The sequence below is a fragment of the Aquarana catesbeiana genome, linkage group LG03 (assembly GCF_042186555.1).
Source record: "Aquarana catesbeiana isolate 2022-GZ linkage group LG03, ASM4218655v1, whole genome shotgun sequence".
Taxonomy (NCBI): Eukaryota; Metazoa; Chordata; class Amphibia; order Anura; family Ranidae; genus Aquarana; species Aquarana catesbeiana.
This window is the reverse complement of record NC_133326.1, coordinates 672,183,018-672,203,611: the sequence shown is the minus strand read 5'-3', so window position 1 is coordinate 672,203,611 and position 20,594 is coordinate 672,183,018. Positions and strand designations below refer to the sequence as shown.

The 20,594-nt window shown below is 41.9% G+C and overlaps 1 protein-coding gene across 1 annotated transcript in view; it reads left to right on the top strand.

Moving 5' to 3' along the window:
• Positions 1-20,594, top strand: part of LOC141133472 (uncharacterized) — a 53,706-nt gene that overhangs the window by 16,259 nt on the left and 16,853 nt on the right. The window contains exons 2-3 of the mRNA XM_073622861.1: positions 13,377-13,715; positions 17,083-17,200. Of these exons, the coding sequence (XP_073478962.1) occupies positions 13,377-13,715; positions 17,083-17,200 (457 nt within the window). The remainder of the gene's footprint in view (positions 1-13,376; positions 13,716-17,082; positions 17,201-20,594) is intronic.

Below are 20,594 nucleotides of genomic sequence, written 5' to 3'. Positions count from 1 at the left end.
CCGGAAGTGCCGTAGTGCTAAAAAATGCACTGTCACTGTACTAATGACACTGACTGGGAATGGACTAACATCAGGGGTGATCAAAGGGTTAACTGTGTGCCTAGCTAGTTATTTTGTGTAGTGTGGGAGGTGCTTTTAATAGGGGAAGGCATGGATCCATGTACCTGGAGGAACACAGGAGCAATGCCTTCAATACGTACAGAACGCTGATCTTTCTTGTTTACATAGTCAGACTGCTGTTCTGCCTGTGTACCGAACAATCAGCGGGTGCCAGCGCGTGGGGGGGGGGGGCGTGGTACTGGCTGATCGGCTCCCGCTGTGTAGAATCAGCTCACACTCACGCTTGCTACCCTGAAGTGCGGATTTGACTTATATATACGTGATTCTGCGCAGCGCGGGCCACCCTGTGGCAGGAAAACTACTATAAGGCAGTTGGCAACCGGTTAAACAAGTTACAAGGCGAGAAGATGCCGCAGGGGCTATGCCAGGCATTTGTGAACATAGTCAAGAACTACACAGGCACCATGATTTACATGTTGTTGTAATTTCTGAGCCAGCAGCTCAGTCCAGGAAGTAGATGGTGACCCTGAATGGGGCCTGAACAGCTATGGCTCTGTCTTTCTAGAGTGAAAAGCATATGAAAGTTTTGGTAGGACTGTGTATCTTTGTGTAGTACTGTGATGTTTGTGAGGGGTAATAAATACCGGGAAGTGTTGCACTGACACATTACTTAGCATGAGACAATATCTGCTTTTGATGAAGGCCTAAGGCCGAAACGCGTCAGCCTTTTTTGGATGATGTTATTGCTGTAATGCTTGAATAAATATTTTCTATGGAGAAGCTGTTGAGTTGCCGGCCTGTACTTTCTATAAAATATCTAATGCTAGTTCCACTTCAAAATAATTCTGTTCTCCATGCAGTGAGATCAGGGTTACTGTCAGTGGCAGAGTGTTAGGAAACAAAGAAATCGTTTTTTTATTTTCTCTGTGAAGTTTCCGAGAATTCGAGAGTGAAAAACTTACTTTGTGGTTTTCACACTTTCTTTTCATGAACAATAAAAACAATAATTTACTGTATATTAGTAGACGAGTTTAAGTAGATAAGAGCAAATCATTAAAGACAGCGACTTGCCCAATTCATTGGTGTGATTCTACCAGGTCCGTAGATAATTTTTTTTCCTGGGGGGGGTTCAGGTCTTTCAAACTTAAAAGCATCATTTACACTTTTATGTTGGGGGAGGTACGGTAAAAACATGTGACAGCAGAGTGGGGCCATGAGGCTTTGCAATGCAGCGCAGCAAAAATGATCCCCATTCAACTGAATAGAACGCAATGCACGTAATTGTGGTGCGGTAGTGTACTCATTAGTACAGCAAACTCCTCCTAAGCTCCCTAGTTTTTTTTTTTTTTTTTCGTTCAGCGGCTTGGGTTGAACTAAAAGAAACTTACTGTGTGAACCAGGCTTTAAATCTCATTCATATGTTCTAAATGGCCACGGAATGGCAAATATACCATGAATAGCTACAGCCAGGTTCCCCAGATGTTAAAATTTTTTTTAGCTGCTGAGCCTGTTCACCTGAATGATGGGCTGAAAAGAGCCACTGCTGTAAACATATATCTGCACATCCAGTGGTCCCCATGTTTAAGCTCCGAGGGACAAAGCAAAACACATGACTGCTGAGGCGCAATGGGCTTAGGTCTCAATTAACGTAACACAATGGGATCAAGTCCCCCACAACCCTTGCCCTTTACCCCGTTAAATAAGACACTTACAACCATTAGGTTGGAAAGGGCAAGGCCACAGCTTTATAAATATCCAACACATAACATGTGAACATATTCAACCAGTGCCAGTCACAGTTGTACTGTGAGTACTTAACCAAAAGAGGGAAGTAGGGGCCTGTCCTTACCATAAGTGCTGGACAGACAGCCTACTTCCAATTTTCCATCAAGGGCATAGCCCATTACAGCAACTTTAACTGCTGGCAATGTCAAGAAACCGCAGCTAGCTGTGACCTACCATAACAGAGGAAAAAAGAGGGCGGGAGGGTGGGCAGCTCTTCCAACGACTCTTCCGAAAGACCCAGAATTCCCTGGGGTGAACGTTTCCTGAGCTCAGGCCCATCCCATCCCAACTGTCCCAATCAATCGTTCCCCTACATGCACCTAGCCATGCCCCCATCAGTCAAGGCTCTCTTTCCCTAGGGGGCTCAAGAGGCCTTCATTGGGGTGTGGCCTGTCGGGAACCCGGGCTGAGGTCTTTCCCATCACTACTACATTACCATAGGACTCCGTGGATGTGCGGCACCAGGGATTTTTTTTCTCCCTTCAGTGACTACCAGTGTTAATTTCGTCGACTAAAACGGCTAAAACATTTTAGCCGACTAAATGAATATTATTTTAGTCGACTAAAATACGACTAAAACTGAAAACAACTGAGATGACTAAAATACGACTAAAACTAAAATGCCATTTTATTTAAAAGACTAATGCACACGATGGGAAATTCGGCCAGCCAAAGACCAATGAGAGATTTTGGTCGGAAAATGCGACTGTGTGTATGCTCCATCGGACTTTTGCTGGCGGAAATTCCTGCCAGCAAAAGATTGAGAGCAGGTTCTCAATTTTTCGGTCGGAAAAAGTTCCTATCCGAAAATGCGATCGTCTGTACAAATTCCGACGCGCAAAATCCCTATGCATGCTCGGAAACAATTTGACGCATGCTCGGAAGCATTGAACTTCATTTTCTCGGCTCATCGTAGTGTTGTACGTCAGCGCGTTCTTGACGGTCAAATGTTCAGAGAACTTTTGTGTGACCGTGTGTATGCAAGGCGAGCTTGAGCGGAATTCCTTTGGAAAAACCATCCAAGTTTTTTCCGACGGAAAATCCACTCGTGTGTACGCGGCATAAGACTAAAACTAAATTGAAATTTGACTTCAAAATGAACCTTACTTTGCAAGTTGAGCAGTTGCAAGGCGCAACATATTGTGATAGGCAGTAAATACAGTGATTTATTTAAACCTTAAAAAACTGTGTCCTAAGAAAGTTTATGAAATGTTTTAAGAGATGAAAAAAAAATATTGTGCACTGCCTATCACAGGATGGTGCCCTTTGCACCTGATCAATATGGTTGGCTTTTATTCAGTCTTATTGTGGTAAAACCCAGCTTTTGAACTTGTACCTGCACGTAAGCCTATAATAACACTTACCTGTAGGTACAGTGAATATCTCCTAAACGTGTGGTGTTTAGGGGATACTCACATGGAAAGCAGCTGGTGATGTCACCGGTGCATGCGCTCTGAAGGGACGGCATACCGCTTGGTTGTACTTCTCCTGGGGAGGAGTACAGATCGTTCTGCACTTTTGTGACCCATTTTTATCCGACAGCCAGCTATAGCCACAGGGTCTAGATCTGACTTTTTGTGTCCTTTATTTGAAGATAAAAAAATACCCACCCCCAAAAAATACTAGCTTGGCACGCCAGGAATAGAGTTGAGGGTCACCTATACACTGGGAATACAGGAGATGGTCACCTATACACCAGGGATAGAGGTGAGGATCTCCTATACACTGGGAACACAGGAAATGGTCACCTATACACCAGAAATAGAGGTGAGGGTCATCTATATACTGGAAACACGGGAGATGGTCACCTCTACACCAGGAATAGCGACATGGTTCACCTATACACTGGGAACACAGGAAATGGTCACCTATACACCGGGAACACAGGAAATGGTCACCTATACACCAGAAATAGAGGTGAGGGTCATCTATATACTGGAAACACAGGGGATGGTCACCTCTACACCAGGAATAGAGACAAGGTTCACCTTTACACTGGGAACACAGGAGATGGTCCCCTATGCACCAGGAATAGAGGGGAGGGTCACCTATACATAGGAAACACAGGAGATGGTCACCTATACACCAGGAATAGAGGGGAGGGTCACCTATACACTAGGAATAGAGGTGAGGGTCATCTATATACTGGGAACACAGGAAATGGTCACCTATACACCAGTAATAGAGGAGAGGGTCACCTATACATTGGGAATACAGGCGAGGGTCTCCTATACACTGGGAATACAGGAGAAGGTCACCTATACACCAGGCATACAGGAGAGGCCACTTATACACCTGTAATACAGGACAAGGTCACCTATACACCAATAATACAGGAGAGGGTCACCTATACATCAGGCATACAGGAGAGGGTCACCTATACATCAGGAATACAGGAGAAGGTCATCTATACACTTGGAATAAAAAAAGGGTCACTTATACACCAGTCATACAGGAGAGGGTCGCTTATACACCAGGCATACAGGAGAGGGTCACTTATACACCAGGCATACAGGAGAGGGTCACTTATACACCAGGCATACAGGAGGGTCACCAGAGCATATGGGCCATTACTGGGAGCTACCCTGCTCTGCTGTAAACCACAACTTAATGGCATTAAACTTGCTAAAGTACTGTGTACCATAGACAAAAAATGAAAATACTGTTTTCAGCGCTGGACCTGTAAGGTTATCTTATTGGTATTGCTTTCTTTGAGTATTGAGGTTGATGTAGGTGATCTGGATCCAGAGGATCTCCACGGACTCCTTTACTTGATTTGTGTAATATAACAACAATGGAAAATAAAATGCCACACCACTGCTAAAAGGTCCAGAGGGCCAGGTATGACTTTATTCCAATAAAAGTCAGGGGGTGAATCTAAAAAGTAGCCAACACGTTTCGGGGTCCAAGAGCGCCCCCCTCTTCCAGTTTGATTACCAGCACGACCTGTGCTGGTAATCACACTGGATGAAATACCACTAAAGGTCTAGTTCACTTATAGTCTTTTCACATTGTCTTCAACACCAAGCCTTGATGAAGGGGGCATTTTTGGATCCCCGGAATTTATTGGCTACTCCTTAGACTTTAACTCCACTGACTTTAATTGGCTTGAAATCGTATCTGGACGTTATAGCAATGGTGTGGTGCTTCAATTTACATTTTTTGTTACATTACACAGGGTCAGAATGTTGTCAACCTATAACAGAAAATGTTAGCATATTGTTCATACAGACATAGGTGCAACAACCATTCTCATATAATTTACTGTGGTTAGTAGTTATGCCACTAGGTGGTAGTGTTATGTTTAATGCAATGTTCTATCCACTGGAATGATATGGCTATAATGTTGTTTCCTGTTTCTGTGTTCCTGTTGTTTCCAATAAAACAAGAAGGGCCCAGCCACGTGTCCAGCAGCATGTTGCCTGGTCAGAATCACATCTGTAGCACATTTCCAACAGAAAATGGCATGATCATCTGTTTTTTTTTAATGAAATCTGCAGATCTATAAATATTAAAAATAAGATTTTAGTGATTGGGTTTACATACCATTTAACCGGTTTCTCCCTAGAGCAGATTTTTTGCACAGATGTTAAAATATGCATTTTTGGCTATTAATCTTTTTTAACTGCTTGTGGACTGTCTACCACAGATTTACTGCGACAGATTGGCCCCGCTGTGTTGGATAACATACAGTACGTGTATGTGATCCAGCACCTCTCAGGAGGTAGTGCGCGTGCCCCTGTGCGCCCGCCGCCCTGGCTGTGCTGCCATTCGCTGCAGCACAAGCCGATCAGTGAGTCCCGGCCAATGATTTATGACTGGAACCTGCCCTGCCAATTGGCTGAGCGAATGATAAAAGAGAGCCCTGTGTAAGTAAACAACACAAGGCTCCCTACTAACAGCAGTGACATACCGTTTTTATCTCCCTGCAAAGCTAAAAAACAGACGGACAGAGATCTGCTCCCCTTCTTTCTAGTGGATAGGATGGCAGTCGGGTGTAAACAGACAGGCGGTCTGTTTACATCCGACCACCCATAGAGAAGTGGGTTGTGTCTGTGTCTGCTCTGCAAAAGCAGAGCAGACACAGACCAGCCATCCACCTGCTCAGTGGGGATCAGCGGACAAATTCCCCGCTGAGCAAGCATATTCCTAGCGGAGCCCTTCCTGTGTAAAAGGGAAACATGATATCGCTTAAAAAACTAAAATCCTCCACAGGCAGCAATTTAAATGTTTTTAAAGCCCATCAGTATAGAGTCAACCATGAATTATTGCCCTAGAATTATGGCTCTCTCTCACGTTCACGGGGATATCTCACATGTGTGGTGCAGTCGCGGTCTACAAAAACGTGCGTACCCTGTGTGCGCATTTGCATCACACTGCACCACACTGCCATGAGCTTGTTTTAAATCCTTTACTCTGGACATATGTAGCACATCCACAGAGGCCAAGTAGATAGGGTGCCCACACAGATATCAGAGAACCTAGTTTGTACCACAACTTGTAGACATCTTCTAATGTCTGTAGGCTATGCTACCCTTGAGGACTGGAGGGGTGCTTCCATTTGGGGCCCAAAAAAGGACCCCTCTGCCAAAACATCAACCTGGCCCACATCAGTCCTTCACAGAACCAGCGGTGGTGCAAGAACGTGAGTGGGGGTTTATCTTTGCTAAACACTTTCTAGTGAACTGGTCAATATGTCCATTGGATTTGTTACATGACCTAAGCAGATCTAGAGCCCAAATAAAGGCTCTGAGATTGACAATGTGCTATCAACCCGATCAGCTTCCATGGTATCTACATTTGTTGGTTATAGTAGTTGGGCAGTATGTTTTTATATAATTGTGCAGCCCAAATAGGCAGTGGAGTTTGATCATTAATGATGAGCAAACTTTTGAAAAGTTTGATTAGTTGCAGTTCTACCAAACCCTAAAACTCTGAATTTCCCAACAGAAGGTTTCAATAAAATCAAGAGGAGTCCCAACCATCACAAATGTGAGACAGAGCAGCAAATTGTGTTAGATTGTTTAGGAAGCTCCTGACAGCCTTCCTGGCGAGATGATAAGGCCAAAAAACCACCTAAGCCACTTCCTTTAAAAACTCTAATAGGGATACTAAAAAGGAAGGGAGGGTCCTGGTGTCACAGGCAGTAAAAAAAAAAAAGGGTTGCCAGGGGACAGCAGAAACAGATATAAGGCAGAAACATCCTTTGGTCCCTTTTTTTTCCAGGAGCCGTTTGGGAATCCAAACTGCCCAAAAAAATAACACTGACATTTGTATTGGAACATCCAATCTTTAAAATTTGGTCCAAATTCAACTTAATCCAAATGTTGGGAACAGTTCTAATGAACACAAAGCCCAGTACACCTCGTAATCTAACCTGGTGAGACATGCAATAACAACAGTGGAGATGCTGTGATAAAGGCTTATGCCGCGTACACACGGTCGGACTTTACGGCAGACTTTGCCCGGCGGACTTTTCGACTGACTTTATGACGGACTTTCCGAATGAACGGACTTGCCTACACACAATCCACCAAAGTCTGTCGAATTCGTACGTGATGACGTACGACCGGACTAAAACAAGGAAGTTCATAGCCAGTAGCCAATAGCTGCCCTAGCGTGACTTTTTGTCCCTCGAACTAGCATACAGACGAGCGGACTTTTCGACCGGACTCGAGTTCGACGGATAGATTTAAGACATGTTTCAAATCTAAGTCCGTCCAACTTTTGAGAAAACAAAGTCCGCTGGAGCCAACACACCATCGAATTGTCTGACGAAATCATTTCCGCCGGGCAAAGTCTGCCGTAAAGTCCGCTCGTGTGTACGCGGCATTACTGCCGAAAGGCATTAGCCATGACGCTTTTGCTTGTGGTCATGTACTAATAAAGGATTCAGAAGGAATTTTAGAGTTGCCAGCTCTCTTATTCCTTTGGAGATACTCTAAAGCTGACTATACACTAGCAGAATTTCCTTTTTCATTTAAGAACGTTTTTTTTTCCGATTTCCTCATTATCTCTGGGGTCAAACTGACATTTGGATTTCGACCACAGTGACAAAAAAAAAAATTAGAAGGATCTAGAATGGAATTTTTCTTCTGGATCGAACACATTTCTAACAGTGTATGTGGTTTTCGGCAAAGTCCATTCATTTTTTTTTTTTTAATATCTTTATTTATCCAAACATTTTTACAAAATTTTATATATACATTCAACAAATACATTTCCTGCCTATTATCAATGATAAAATGTTCTCCTTCATTTATACATAATCAGGGGTTCCACATCCAAGTTAACTCCCTGTGACTTGGCCTATTAATAATATCAAACTGACCATCGAACTAAGGGCCACAACTTTGTTTCTTAAATATTCAAATTAGATGTGGAACTCTTAACCACCCATTGATAAAACATCCTAGAACAATCATTCCACCCACACACACCCACACAAAAGAGAGGGAAAGAAAAAATTAAAAACCCCAGAACCCGACCCCTAATTCTCCAATCTCATTTTTAAAATTGAATGGTAAATGCAAATGTAATGAAGTCAAACCGTCAAATGTACCCAAAATTTTCATATGAATGTCGTACGAACATTTATTCAAAAATCTACATGTATATAGCCAGCTTAACTGAGCCAGAATATAATGCACAGCCACATTTTTACATGCCCGTCCTGTGCCAGGTAGTAAGAATGGCAAACTCTATGCCCAAAATAATCCAACCAGCAACTCACAATATACACTATTCTATCCCCATTTATTACCCCACTTGCAAAATGTCCCATCTTAAATTTATTTATAAAGCGTGTTCCCAGGAACAGTTAGCTTTCGTTTCTAGCAAACAGCATGGACCAGGGAGGCGCTGTGGTTCATCTTCTCTAGTGTACATCACCAGTAGTGGCGTGAAGATGACGAACAGATTCTCCACGGCTGACAAGTAAAATATCGGTGTGGGCGGGCAGGAAGCACAAAGAGAATTTTAAGAAATTTCCACACGCAACTCGGTTAACACCCCCGTCCCCAAATACATTGTTTCAAGACTATAAAGTGGACAAAAATGTGAGACTTCCAAAAGGGTTTTAAGAAAAATAAAAAAAATGGAGATTTTTAACTGTGTGAGGGTTGGTTGTTCCATACTCTTTACTCTTTGTAGCTCGTTCTCTGTGCTTAGCATTTTATAGTATTACTGCAGCTCTCGTAGAACCTAACCTTCTAGAGGTGTCCTACCGTATATACTCGAGTTTTTCAGCACATTTTTTTGTGCTGAAAGTGCCCCCCTCGACTTATACTTGAGTCAAGCACTTTTCTGCAGCAAAAAATTTCATTTTCCGAACCGACTTTGGGGCCCAGTATCTCAGGGCCACATGGTGCTAGGAATCCCAAATTTGGTGTGCAAACCCAGTGGAACTGGTACCACAACATATCCAAAGCTAGGGTTCCTAGCATTAAGTGGCCCCGAGATACGGGGCCCCAAAATTGGTTTGGAAAATGTCATTCTCTGCTGCAGAAAAGTGCTTGACATTTTCTGAACCGAATTTGGGGCCCTGTATCTCAGGGCCACTTGGTGCTAGGAACCCCAAATTTGGTGTGCAAACCCAGTGGAATGGGTACCATAACATATCCAAAGCTGGCGTTCCTAGCACCAAGTGGCCCCAAGATACAGGGCCCCAAAACTAGTTCGGAAAATGTCATTCTCTGCTGCAGAAAAGTGCTTGACATTTTCTGAACCGACTTTTGGGACCCCGTATCTCGGGGCCACTTGGCGCTAGAAACACCAGCTTTGGATATTTTATGGTGCTAGTTCCACTGGGTTTGCACACCATTGGGGTTCCTAGCACTACGTGGCCCCGAGATACGGGGCCCCAAAGTCGGTCAACTGTGTCCATCTGCAGCAATGTCATTTCGGGACCCTTTGGGTTCAGAGACCCCAAATTTTTGCTGCAGCTAGGGGTCATCTAGGAACCCTTAACTACCGAGTTTGAAGTTCGGGGGACCTATGGCTGCAAATGGGCACAGTGAGGCATGCAAATGGGCACAGTGAGGCTGCAAATGGGCACAGTGAGGCTGCAAATGGGCATTGTTGACCCTCTTTTCCACTTACAGTAGCTGTGCATTTCCCACCCTCGTCTTATACTCGGGTCAATACGTTTTTCCCATTTTTTTGTGGTAAATTAGGGCCTCGACTTATACTCGGATCGACTTATACTTGAGTATATACGGTAATTATATCTTCATGTATGAGCATTGTTGGACTATTTGGTGGACACTGGATAGGTAAAGTGTATCTCTACCCAAGACTTAGATAGAATAGGAAAGGACTAGAACCTCTGCCAGGTTCACTGTGAGGAAAATTTAAAACTTTTGGATTGCTACCGAAAAAAAAGAACAGAGATGGAATCTGTACAATGGAGGCATTTTTTTCTGGTGACACTTGTCTTAGAGATATTTTCCCTAACTTTTTAACAATATCCTGTCTCTTCGTGTTGTGTATAAGTACATAGATGGTCCATATAGTGAACTTGGGGTAGAGTTATTCGCTTTTTAGGTCGTTACAGAGGATAAGGGGCATTCTTAACGTCTGGAGGAAAAGAGATTAATCTCCACATATGGAAAGGCTTCTTCACAGTAATACCTAAGATAATGAGGAATTGAATCCCTCAAGAACTAGTTCTGGCCATCCCAGTGGATTGTTTAAAAAAAAGAACTGGATGCATCCCTAAATACACAAAATATAACGATATTAACGTTTATAGGTAGATAAACTGTGGGCTAGTTGATCCAACAAATATCCGATTGTCTTCGGGGAATTTTGAAGAATTTCTTTCCCTGTTGGAGCAAATGGGCTATGCTTCATAGGGGATGGTTTTGCCTTCACCCGGATCAGCTGTGGGTATAGGATTGAGTAGTATATGCAGGTTTTCTATTTATTTTTTCTGTTGGTTCAACTAATTGGAGAGTTTTTCTTTTTTAACTTGACTATGTGTCTTCAGGACAGAAAGTGAAGAAATTCCCCTGACCTACCTCAAATGGGGCACATATGGCAAAAAAAAAATCTCTGCTGTATTCAAGTGAGGTTTGGCTGAACAGACACTTTAAATCAGAACCCATAAAGACCAGAATCAATTTTGTTCAGACTCCTATGTCAAAAAAGTCAAAATGTTTTTTGAGTAGACATGTGCCTTTAGTTTCGATTCATTTTGCGGACAAAACTTTTGTTTTCGGGGATTCGGATGTATCTGAGTTTCCGAATCACAATAGTAACAAATTTTAATGAATCTGAAATAAAAACAAAATAACGAATTTGGGAAAATTCAAAAATGAATTTGAAATAAAAAAATTTAAATTCGAAATGTGAACGTACTGCAATAAATAAAGTAAGGTATAAAAGTGAAATAAGATGATAGAAAAGAATAGAATAGAAAAAATAGAAAAGATTAGAATAGAATAGTATAGAATAGAGGAGAATGCATATAACCAACTTCCGAAAATCAAATTAATTGGGAAATAATGGTTAAACTAACTGAATCCGAATATACAAACGAAATCTAAATACCGTGGAACCTTGGTTAACGAATAATGCGGTTAACGAACGTTTTGAAAGACGAGCAACTTTTTTTTTTAAATCCTGACTCAGTTTGTGAGTGTTTTCTCTCAAAACGAGCAGGATTCAAGCTAATGGGGTGTGCAGTACCGCATTTGGCCAGAGGTGCAGGGTGCGTTGGTGACACTCGGAGCGGTTCGGAGCCATTCGGAATTACTTGGAATCACTCGGAAATACTCGGAAACACTCGGAAAAACTCCTTTCGTTCCCAAATGTTTCCGAGCCTTTCCGAGGGTTTCTCTGGCCACATGCTGTATTTCATGCAAAAGAAGTCAATGCGGAACGAATTATCTTTGTTTCCATTGACTTCTATGGGGAAACTCGCTTTGACATGCGAGTGCTTTGGATTACAAGCATTCTCCTGGAACGGATTATGCTCGTAATCCAAGGTTCCACTGTATATGAAACAAATTTAGAAAATTAATAATTTTGGCATTACGAATATGACAAAATTATTAATTTAGCGTAATAAATTTTTCCGTGGTGCGCATGTCTATTTTTGAGGTTCAAAGGGTCTGTCTTCATCAGGGCTTGGTAGTGGTGAATAAAGTGTGTACTGAATTGATCAAGATTGGAGGGGTCCTGAATGGTAATTAGTATGATCTCTCCAGATGCTGATTATACTGGGTTTACTCACATCTAAAGCGATCATATTAAGTACCCCTCAGGAGGGTCTAGGCCAGTAAACACTTTTGTTCACCACTACCAAGCAGATTCATTACTCCTTAGAATCTCTCCAATTTTATCAGTGCACACACTTCTGTTCAGCAGTACCAAGCCCTGATGGAAGGAACACTTTAAACACCTGAAACGTGTTGGAAATTTTTGACATTAGATTCTAAATAAAATTGAATCTGAACTTTATACGTTCTGCTTTAAAAAAAAAGAAGCATAAGAACCTCAAGCACTAAAATCGTGGATCATGGCATTAAAGTTTGATTGGGTCGTTAGAAAATAACCGGTCCCAGTGCAGATGACCAAAAGACATATGGAAATGGGCATACAAGAAAGATGTGGGTGGACAGCGCTCAATGGGTTGAGTATAACGGTAAATGCCAAGTCAATAGGACCAAGGAATGGTGAATGTAGAGACAATGTTTATTATCTTCTATACATAATAAAAACTTGTGTCATTATAGCAATAAAGAGATGTAAATAAAAAAGCCTACAATACCACTGAAGCGATAAAATCGGGCCCCCACTCTTCCTTTGTCTTCCACCCTGCATAGCATTGCCATTTGCGCCCCCCCCGTGTATTGCAGCTCTTATCTCCTGATGACGTTCTGATAACTCCTCATTGCCCAGGAGACCTTCAGTGGTATCGTAGGCTTTTTTATCTACATCTCTTTATTGCAATTTTACCACAAGTTTTTATTGTGCATTGAAGATAATAAACATTGTCTCTACATTCACCATTCCATGGTCCTATTGACTTGGCATTTACCATTATACTCAACTCGTTGAACGCTGTCCACCCACATCTTTCTTACGTTGTGCTTTAGCCACTTCTGTTCTTGTACACTCAGTCCCTACCCAAGTAAAGAACTGACCTTTGGCCACCACGAATGGGGAGATGCCTACAGAGAATCATTTCCTCTACAATGCTAAAGACTTGACTGAGAACATTTATTATATTATGAGATTCTCTTCTTTTACTCCTTGAACTTTAAATCATCTCGTTTTTAATAAATTGTATACTTTGGAGAGCCCAACAGGAAGAACAGGAACTACCAAAACTCCAAGTTGAGCAAAAATTTTGCAAAAACTATAACAGATAGGCTTTACCACTGAAGTCCCAGAGACATACAACAACCAGCAGGCCACATTTGGGTGGTCATTTTAGAGGGACAGATCTTAACATGTTACAAAATATGTCATGTAAAATCCCTAAATGAAATTGACTTACAAAATATGTGATTTTTTCTCTTCAGTTCAACTGCCATCTTCTCATCTCATCCTGACCTCCACCCAAACATTATATGATTCCTACCTCATCTCTTGTACTGCTGCCATCCCAGAGGAGAGGGTGACCCAGGTTCACTGGAAGGAACGTCTCACCGATGGGAAATACAACATGATCGCTGTTCTAAACACAGTCTGGGGGAATGCCACACAGCTCTCTTACCAACTGATAGTGAAACTAAGCAAAATGGATGAGACCACCTACACACTGGAAATAGCAGAGGCCAGCAAAGTGGTGTGTTGTGAAGTCATAACCTACCCTTCTGGAGTGGTCCAAGAAAACTGTCTAATGGTTGAAGGTGACTCAGGTAAGATGATGAGGACCTTCAAGGGGTCTGATGGAAAAGAGTTCTTGCTGCCTATGACCAAAACCTCAAAACCTGATGGGGTCTTATGGGGTAAACATGCCACCAGTTTTTTGTAATTTGCTTTAAAAACTGGTCCTGAGCAGAGATAGCATAAATAAAAATCCCCCTGTCTCCCATTTCTGATTTCTTGTTTTCCTAGGGGATGACTATTACAGGATAATACCGATCTAGTCCTCAACTCTCCAGCCCTTTCAATGCTCATGTGACTGTAACAAGCACTTCCAATGCTCATATGAGCGTGATGAGCTTCTCCAATGCTTATGTGACCGTAGAAAGTACGTTCAATGCTCATGTGACTGTAGCGAGCACTTCCAATGCTCATGTGACTGTAACAAGCACTTCCAATGCTCATGTGACTGTTGAAAGTACATCCAATGCTCATGTGACTGTAGCGAGCACTTCCAATGCTCATGTGACTGTAACAAGCACTTCCAATGCTCATGTGACTGTAGCAAGTACTTCCAATGCTCATGTGTCTATAACAAGCACTTCCAATGCTCATGTGACTGTATCAAGCAGTTCCAATGCTCATGTGACTTTAGTGAGTGTGACAGACGCGGGTATCAGATCCCTGCCCTCCTCACTAACTTGTGACAAAGGACTGGCCGATCTCACACCACACCGACACTTACGTAATTATGCTACTCACAGATGCACCCGGCACAAAGATTTTTCAGATTGGGGGACGGGGACCCAATCTAGGTGGCAGCAACCTGGATGCGATTGTCACTGGTCTAATTAAGCAGTTAACCCTTTAACTGCCACCACCGATTTTTAATGAAGAGTCGAAACTTCCACAAATTTTGCATCACAATTATGATCTTAAAATAAAGGTCTGTACACACACTGTCACCACAGACAGGTATATTCAGAGATGTATACTAAAGTAGCACTCTTAAAGAGACAGGGATTCATTTAGTCTGCATTAAAAGAGCCTTACAGACAGTTTTAACAGTTTTCAGATTAAGGTTTTAATAGATAATACAGCGAAAGAGAAATAAAACAGAGCTGAGATGAATACTTGTGCAATGTCATTGGGTTGATCAGAGTTTGGTCGTTGAGCCAGGTGTTATCGGTTCTCAAACTTGACAGATGTTTCTGATTTGATGGTACATGAGAACTGGCAACTGTCTTGGCATCTCTCTTTTCCTCTGGGATCAAAGGGGTGTTGACAGATGCCCTCTGACCAGTTAAGCGTCTAAGGAGTGTCCATGGGCAGTCCTGGGTTTATTACAGTATCATAGCCCTGCCTTACACACGGTTTTATACCTCCATTCATATCTCCCAACATATACTGGTTGCATTCTTGAAACTGATAGATTGTTGTTCAGCATTGAATTTCGTGTCCAGGGATACTAAACACAGGGTAGCTCAGATAAACTTGTCACCCAGGAGGTATCTGACAGCTATCTTCCCTTCTGTAGGTGCTAGCGTAGTCATGTATGACCTTGATTTGTTCAGTATGACATTCCCCATTCAAAGATATGCTCATTAATGTGCCATGTTTCTGTCTGCTTTTATGAATCGTGTGCGGAATTGTTAAGTTTTGAATTGGGCAAGGGTCACTTTTCGGCCCTGAATGCATTTTACTATCCCCGTTAGTTCTGGGTATCCTTTTATGACATGCTGGATTGCTATGGCATTATGGCTGTGTATTCTGCTATGTATTCTTAATGGATTTGGTCATAGTTTTACGATAGGCCTGGACAGCGGACACAGACATCCTGCCAGAACTCAGTTAGCTGTTTACAACTTTGCTTAGGCCTAAGCGCTGGTTTATGCTGTGTGTAAGTTGAGATAACAGGCTCTTTTGAAGTGTGCTAAAGTTAAGCCTATGAATTCCATGAATTAAAGGAGGAGGGAGGGGGGTAAGATTTCTGCTGCAATGTGTAAGGCTGGGTTCACACTAGTGCGAATTGGACGTGGGTCCCCCCACCCCCCGCATCCAAGTCGCACAGCAGGAGATTGTGACCGTCTCTCTATGGAGCCGGTTGACATATCTCCGCGGCGGCTCCGGTGCGGTTTGCACAGGAGCCCTGTGTGTCTTTTGATCTGTTTCAGGTCCGAATTCAGGCCGATATCGGACCTGAAATGGTGGACAAGGATGCACCGGGCTTCTGGTGTGAGTTGCGGCATGCTCATATGTGAACCCAGCCTAATGCCGCGTACACACGGTCGGACTTTTCGTCTACAAAAGTCCGACAGCCTGTCCGACAGACTTCCGGCGGACTTTCGGCGGACTTGCAGCAGACTTTCTAACGAACGGACTTGCCTACACACGACCACACAAAAGTCCGACGGATTCGTACGTGATGACGTACACCGGACTTAAATAAGGAAGTTCATAGCCAGTAGCCAATAGCTGCCCTAGCATGGGTTTTTGTCCGTCGGACTAGCACACAGACGAGCGGATTTCGGGGTCCGTCGTAGTTACGACGTAAAGATTTGAAGCATGTTTCAAATCTAAAGTCCGTCGGATTTGAGGCTGAAAAAGTCTGCTGAAAGTCCGGAGAAGCCCACACACGATCGGATTACCAGCCAGCTTTAGTCCGTCGGCGTCCGTTGGACTTTTGTAGACGAAAAGTCCGACCGTGTGTACGCGGCATTACAGTTCTGCAAGACTATCATGGCTGACCTATGATTCCTGCACAACATGGCCACTAGCTCCAGCTTTTCGAGTGTCCAGTACATGATATCATTACAATAAGCAGTTCCAATGCTCATATGACTGTAACAAACACTTCAAATACTTGTGTAAGGCTATGTTTCCACTAGTGTGACTTTTCATGCGACTTGGGACTGAAAAGTCGCATGACAAATTGTATCCCATGATTTCCAATGAGTACCGTTCATATTTGTGCAACTTCAAGTCGCAGCGACTTCAAAGTAGTCCCTGCACTACTTTGGTCCCACTTTGATGCGACTTGAGGTCCATAGATACAGGCATTGCTTCAAATCGCGGTAAAAAGTCGCGGTAAAATCGCGGTAAAAATCACGGCAAAATCGCGCGACTTTGGGGACGCAATAGTGGAAACATAGCCTAAATGATAGCCAATATTTCAATAGCGAATGATATGAAGCAAATGATATAATAGCAAATATATGAAGATAATGAACATTTCTGATACAAATTTCTGATAATAATGAGAATGTGTGACATTCATAGCTCTTTTTATAGCTCAGTCTATATATTCTTTGCACAGTTACTGCATATGATGTTTGAAGCAGTTGTGAGCTATTAATTATGAAGCCGTGTGTGTTGGTGCCCTTGTCCTGTACATGGAGTCAGCTTGTTCTCTTCTGTCAGTCTCAGATGGACGGAACATTGAGTCGGCTCTTGTGGGCACTCTGGTGGTTAGCGGATTCTTCATTTTCGGATCAATTATCCTTATCGGTCACATCTGCTGGACGAAGAAGAGTTCTCGGTGAGGTTTTGTGATTGAAAACTATCTTGAATTGGTTCCTTAAGACAAACTAAAATGAAAAAAAATAGAAATGTGTTACTTTTTTATCATAGTAGGATGGTCAGAGATGGATTTGTAATCGACATCTGTCTCTAGTTCCCAATCACCACCTCTCGCTCTCTCTCTCTTACGCTCTGTCTCTTGTTTCCCATCTCCATCTCTCTCACCATCTTTTTCTTTCACTTACTTTCTCTATCTCTTGTACCCCATCACCATCTTTCTCTATCTCTTGTACCCCATCACCATCTTTCTCTATGTCTTGTACCCCATCACCATCTTTCTCTATCTCTTGTACCCCATCACCATCTTTCTCTATCTCTTGTACCCCATCACCATCTTTCTCTATGTCTTGTACCCCATCACCATCTTTCTCTATCTCTTGTACTCCATCACCATATTTTTCTATGTCTTGTACCCCATCACCATCTTTCTCTATCCCTTGTACCCCATCACCATCTTTCTCTATCTCTTGTACCCCATCACCATCTTTCTCTATCCCTTGTACCCCATCACCATCTTTCTCTATCTCTTGTACCCCATCACCATCTTTCTCTATCTCTTGTACTCCATCACCATATTTTTCTATGTCTTGTACCCCATCACCATCTTTCTCTATCTCTCGTTTCTATATCCCATCTCTCTCACTATCTCTCTCTCCTGAACCCCATCACCACCTCTCTCCCCCATTATCTTTTGTTCCCCTTTACAATTCCTCTCACTCTCTCCCCATTACAATCTCTCTCTCCCTTTCTCTCTCTCTCTGTGACTGTCTCTTGTTTCCAGTCTCCATCTCTCTCACACACAATTTTTCTATCTCTTGTACTCCATCACCATCTCTCTCTCTTATTTTATCTCTTGTTCTCCATCACCATCTCTCTCTCTTATTTTATCTCTTGTACCCCATCACCATCTCTCTTATTTTATCTAATGTATCCCATCACCATATCTATCTCTTATTTTATCTCTTGTACCCCATCACCATCTCTCTCTTATTTTATCTCTTGTTCTCCATCACCATCTCTCTCTTATTTTATCTCTTGTTCTCCATCACCATCTCTTTCACTTATTTTATCTCTTGTTCTCCATCACCATCTCTCTCTCTTATTTTATCTCTTGTATCCCATCACCATCTCTCTCTTATTTTATCTCTTGTTCTCCATCACCATCTCTCTCCTATTTTATCTCTTGTTCTCCATCACCATCTCTTTCACTTATTTTATCTCTTGTTCTCCATCACCATCTCTCTCTCTTATTTTATCTCTTGTACCCCATCACCATCTCTCTCTTATTTTATCTCTTGTTCTCCATCACCATCTCTCTCTTATTTTATCTCTTGTTCTCCATCACCATCTCTCTCTTATTTTATCTCTTGTTCTCCATCACCATCTCTTTCACTTATTTTATCTCTTGTTCTCCATCACCATCTCTCTCTCTTATTTTATCTCTTGTATCCCATCACCATCTCTCTCTTATTTTATCTCTTGTTCTCCATCACCATCTCTTTCACTTATTTTATCTCTTGTTCTCCATCACCATCTCTCTCACTTATTTTATTTCTTGTACTCTATCACCATCTCTCTCTCTTATTTTATCTCTTGTATCCCATCACCATCTCTCTCTTATTTTATCTCTTGTATCATATCACCATCTCTCTCTCTCTCTTATTTTATCTCTTGTACCCCTTCACCATCTCTCTCTTATTTTATCTCTTGTACTCTATCACTATCTCTCTCTTATTTTATCTCTTATACCCCATCACCATCTCTCTTATCTTATCTAATGTATCCCATCACCATATCTATCTCTTTATTTTATCTAATGTATCCCATCACCATATTTTATCTCTTGTACCCCATCACCAGCTCTCTCTCTCTCTCTCTTATGTTATCTCTTGTTCTCCATCACCATCTCTCTCACTTATTTTATCTCTTGTACTCTATCACCATCTCTCTCTTATTTCATTTCTTGTACTCTATCACCATCTCTCTCTCTCTCTCATTTTATCTCTTGTATCCCATCACCATCTCTCTCTCTCATTTTATCTCTTGTATCCCACCACCATCTCTCTCTTATTTTCTCTCTCTCTCTCTCTCTCTCTCTCATTTTATCTTTTGTATCCCATCACCATCTCTCTCTTATTTTATCTCTTGTATCCCATCACCATCTCTATTTCTCTCTCATTTTATCTCTTGTATCCCATCACAATCTCTCTCTCTCTCTCTCTCTCTCATTTTATCTCTTGTACCCCATCACCATCTCTCTCTCTCTCTCTCTTATTTTATCTCTTGTACCCCATCATCTCTCTCTCTTATTTTATCTCTTGCACCCCATCACCATCTCTCTCTCTCTTATTTTATCTCTTATACCCCATCACCATATATCTCTCTTATTTTATCTAATGTATCCCATGACCATATCTATCTCTTTATTTCATCTCTTGTACCCCATCACCAGCTCTCTCTCTCTCTCTCTCTCTTATGTTATCTCTTGTTCTCCATCACCATCTCTCTCACTTATTTTATCTCTTGTACTCTATCACCATCTCTCTCTCTTATTTTATCTCTTGTATCCCATCACCATCTCTCTCTCTCTCTCTCTCTCTCTCTCTCTCTTATTTTATCTCTTTTACCCCATCATCTCTCTCTTATTTGATCTCTTGTATCATATCACCATCTCTCTCTCTCTCTCTCATTTTATTTCTTGTACCCCATCACCATCTCTCTCTCTCATTTTATCTCTTGTATCCCATCACCATCTCTCTATCTTATTTTATCCCATGTACTCTATCACAATCTCTCTCTCTCTCTTATTTTATCTCTTGTACCCCATCACCATCTCTCTATTTTATCTAATGTACTCTATCACCATCTCTCTATTTTATCTAATGTACTCTATCACCATCTCTCTATTTTATCTAATGTACTCTATCACCATCTCTCTATTTTATCTAATGTACTCTATCACCATCTCTCTATTTTATCTAATGTACTCTATCACCATCTCTCTATTTTATCTAATGTACTCTATCACCATCTCTCTCTCTTATTTTATCTCTTGTGCTCTATCACCATCTCACTCTCTTACTCTCACTCTATGTACTTTTTTCCCCCTCACCATCTCTTTTTCCTGTGTTCACTTTGTTTTTCATCTCTCTCTTCCTCTCACTGTTTCTGTCTCTTGTTCCCCATCACCATCTCTCTTTCTATCTTTTTCTTTGCCCCTTCTAGCAATCTACATGTACCATTATAATTACAGTATTTATGCAAACATAAAAACCATTGATCCATAATGTACATGGTATTTATGTTTATCTGATCATATTCATGTACTTGTCTAAAAATGAATGCAACAGATA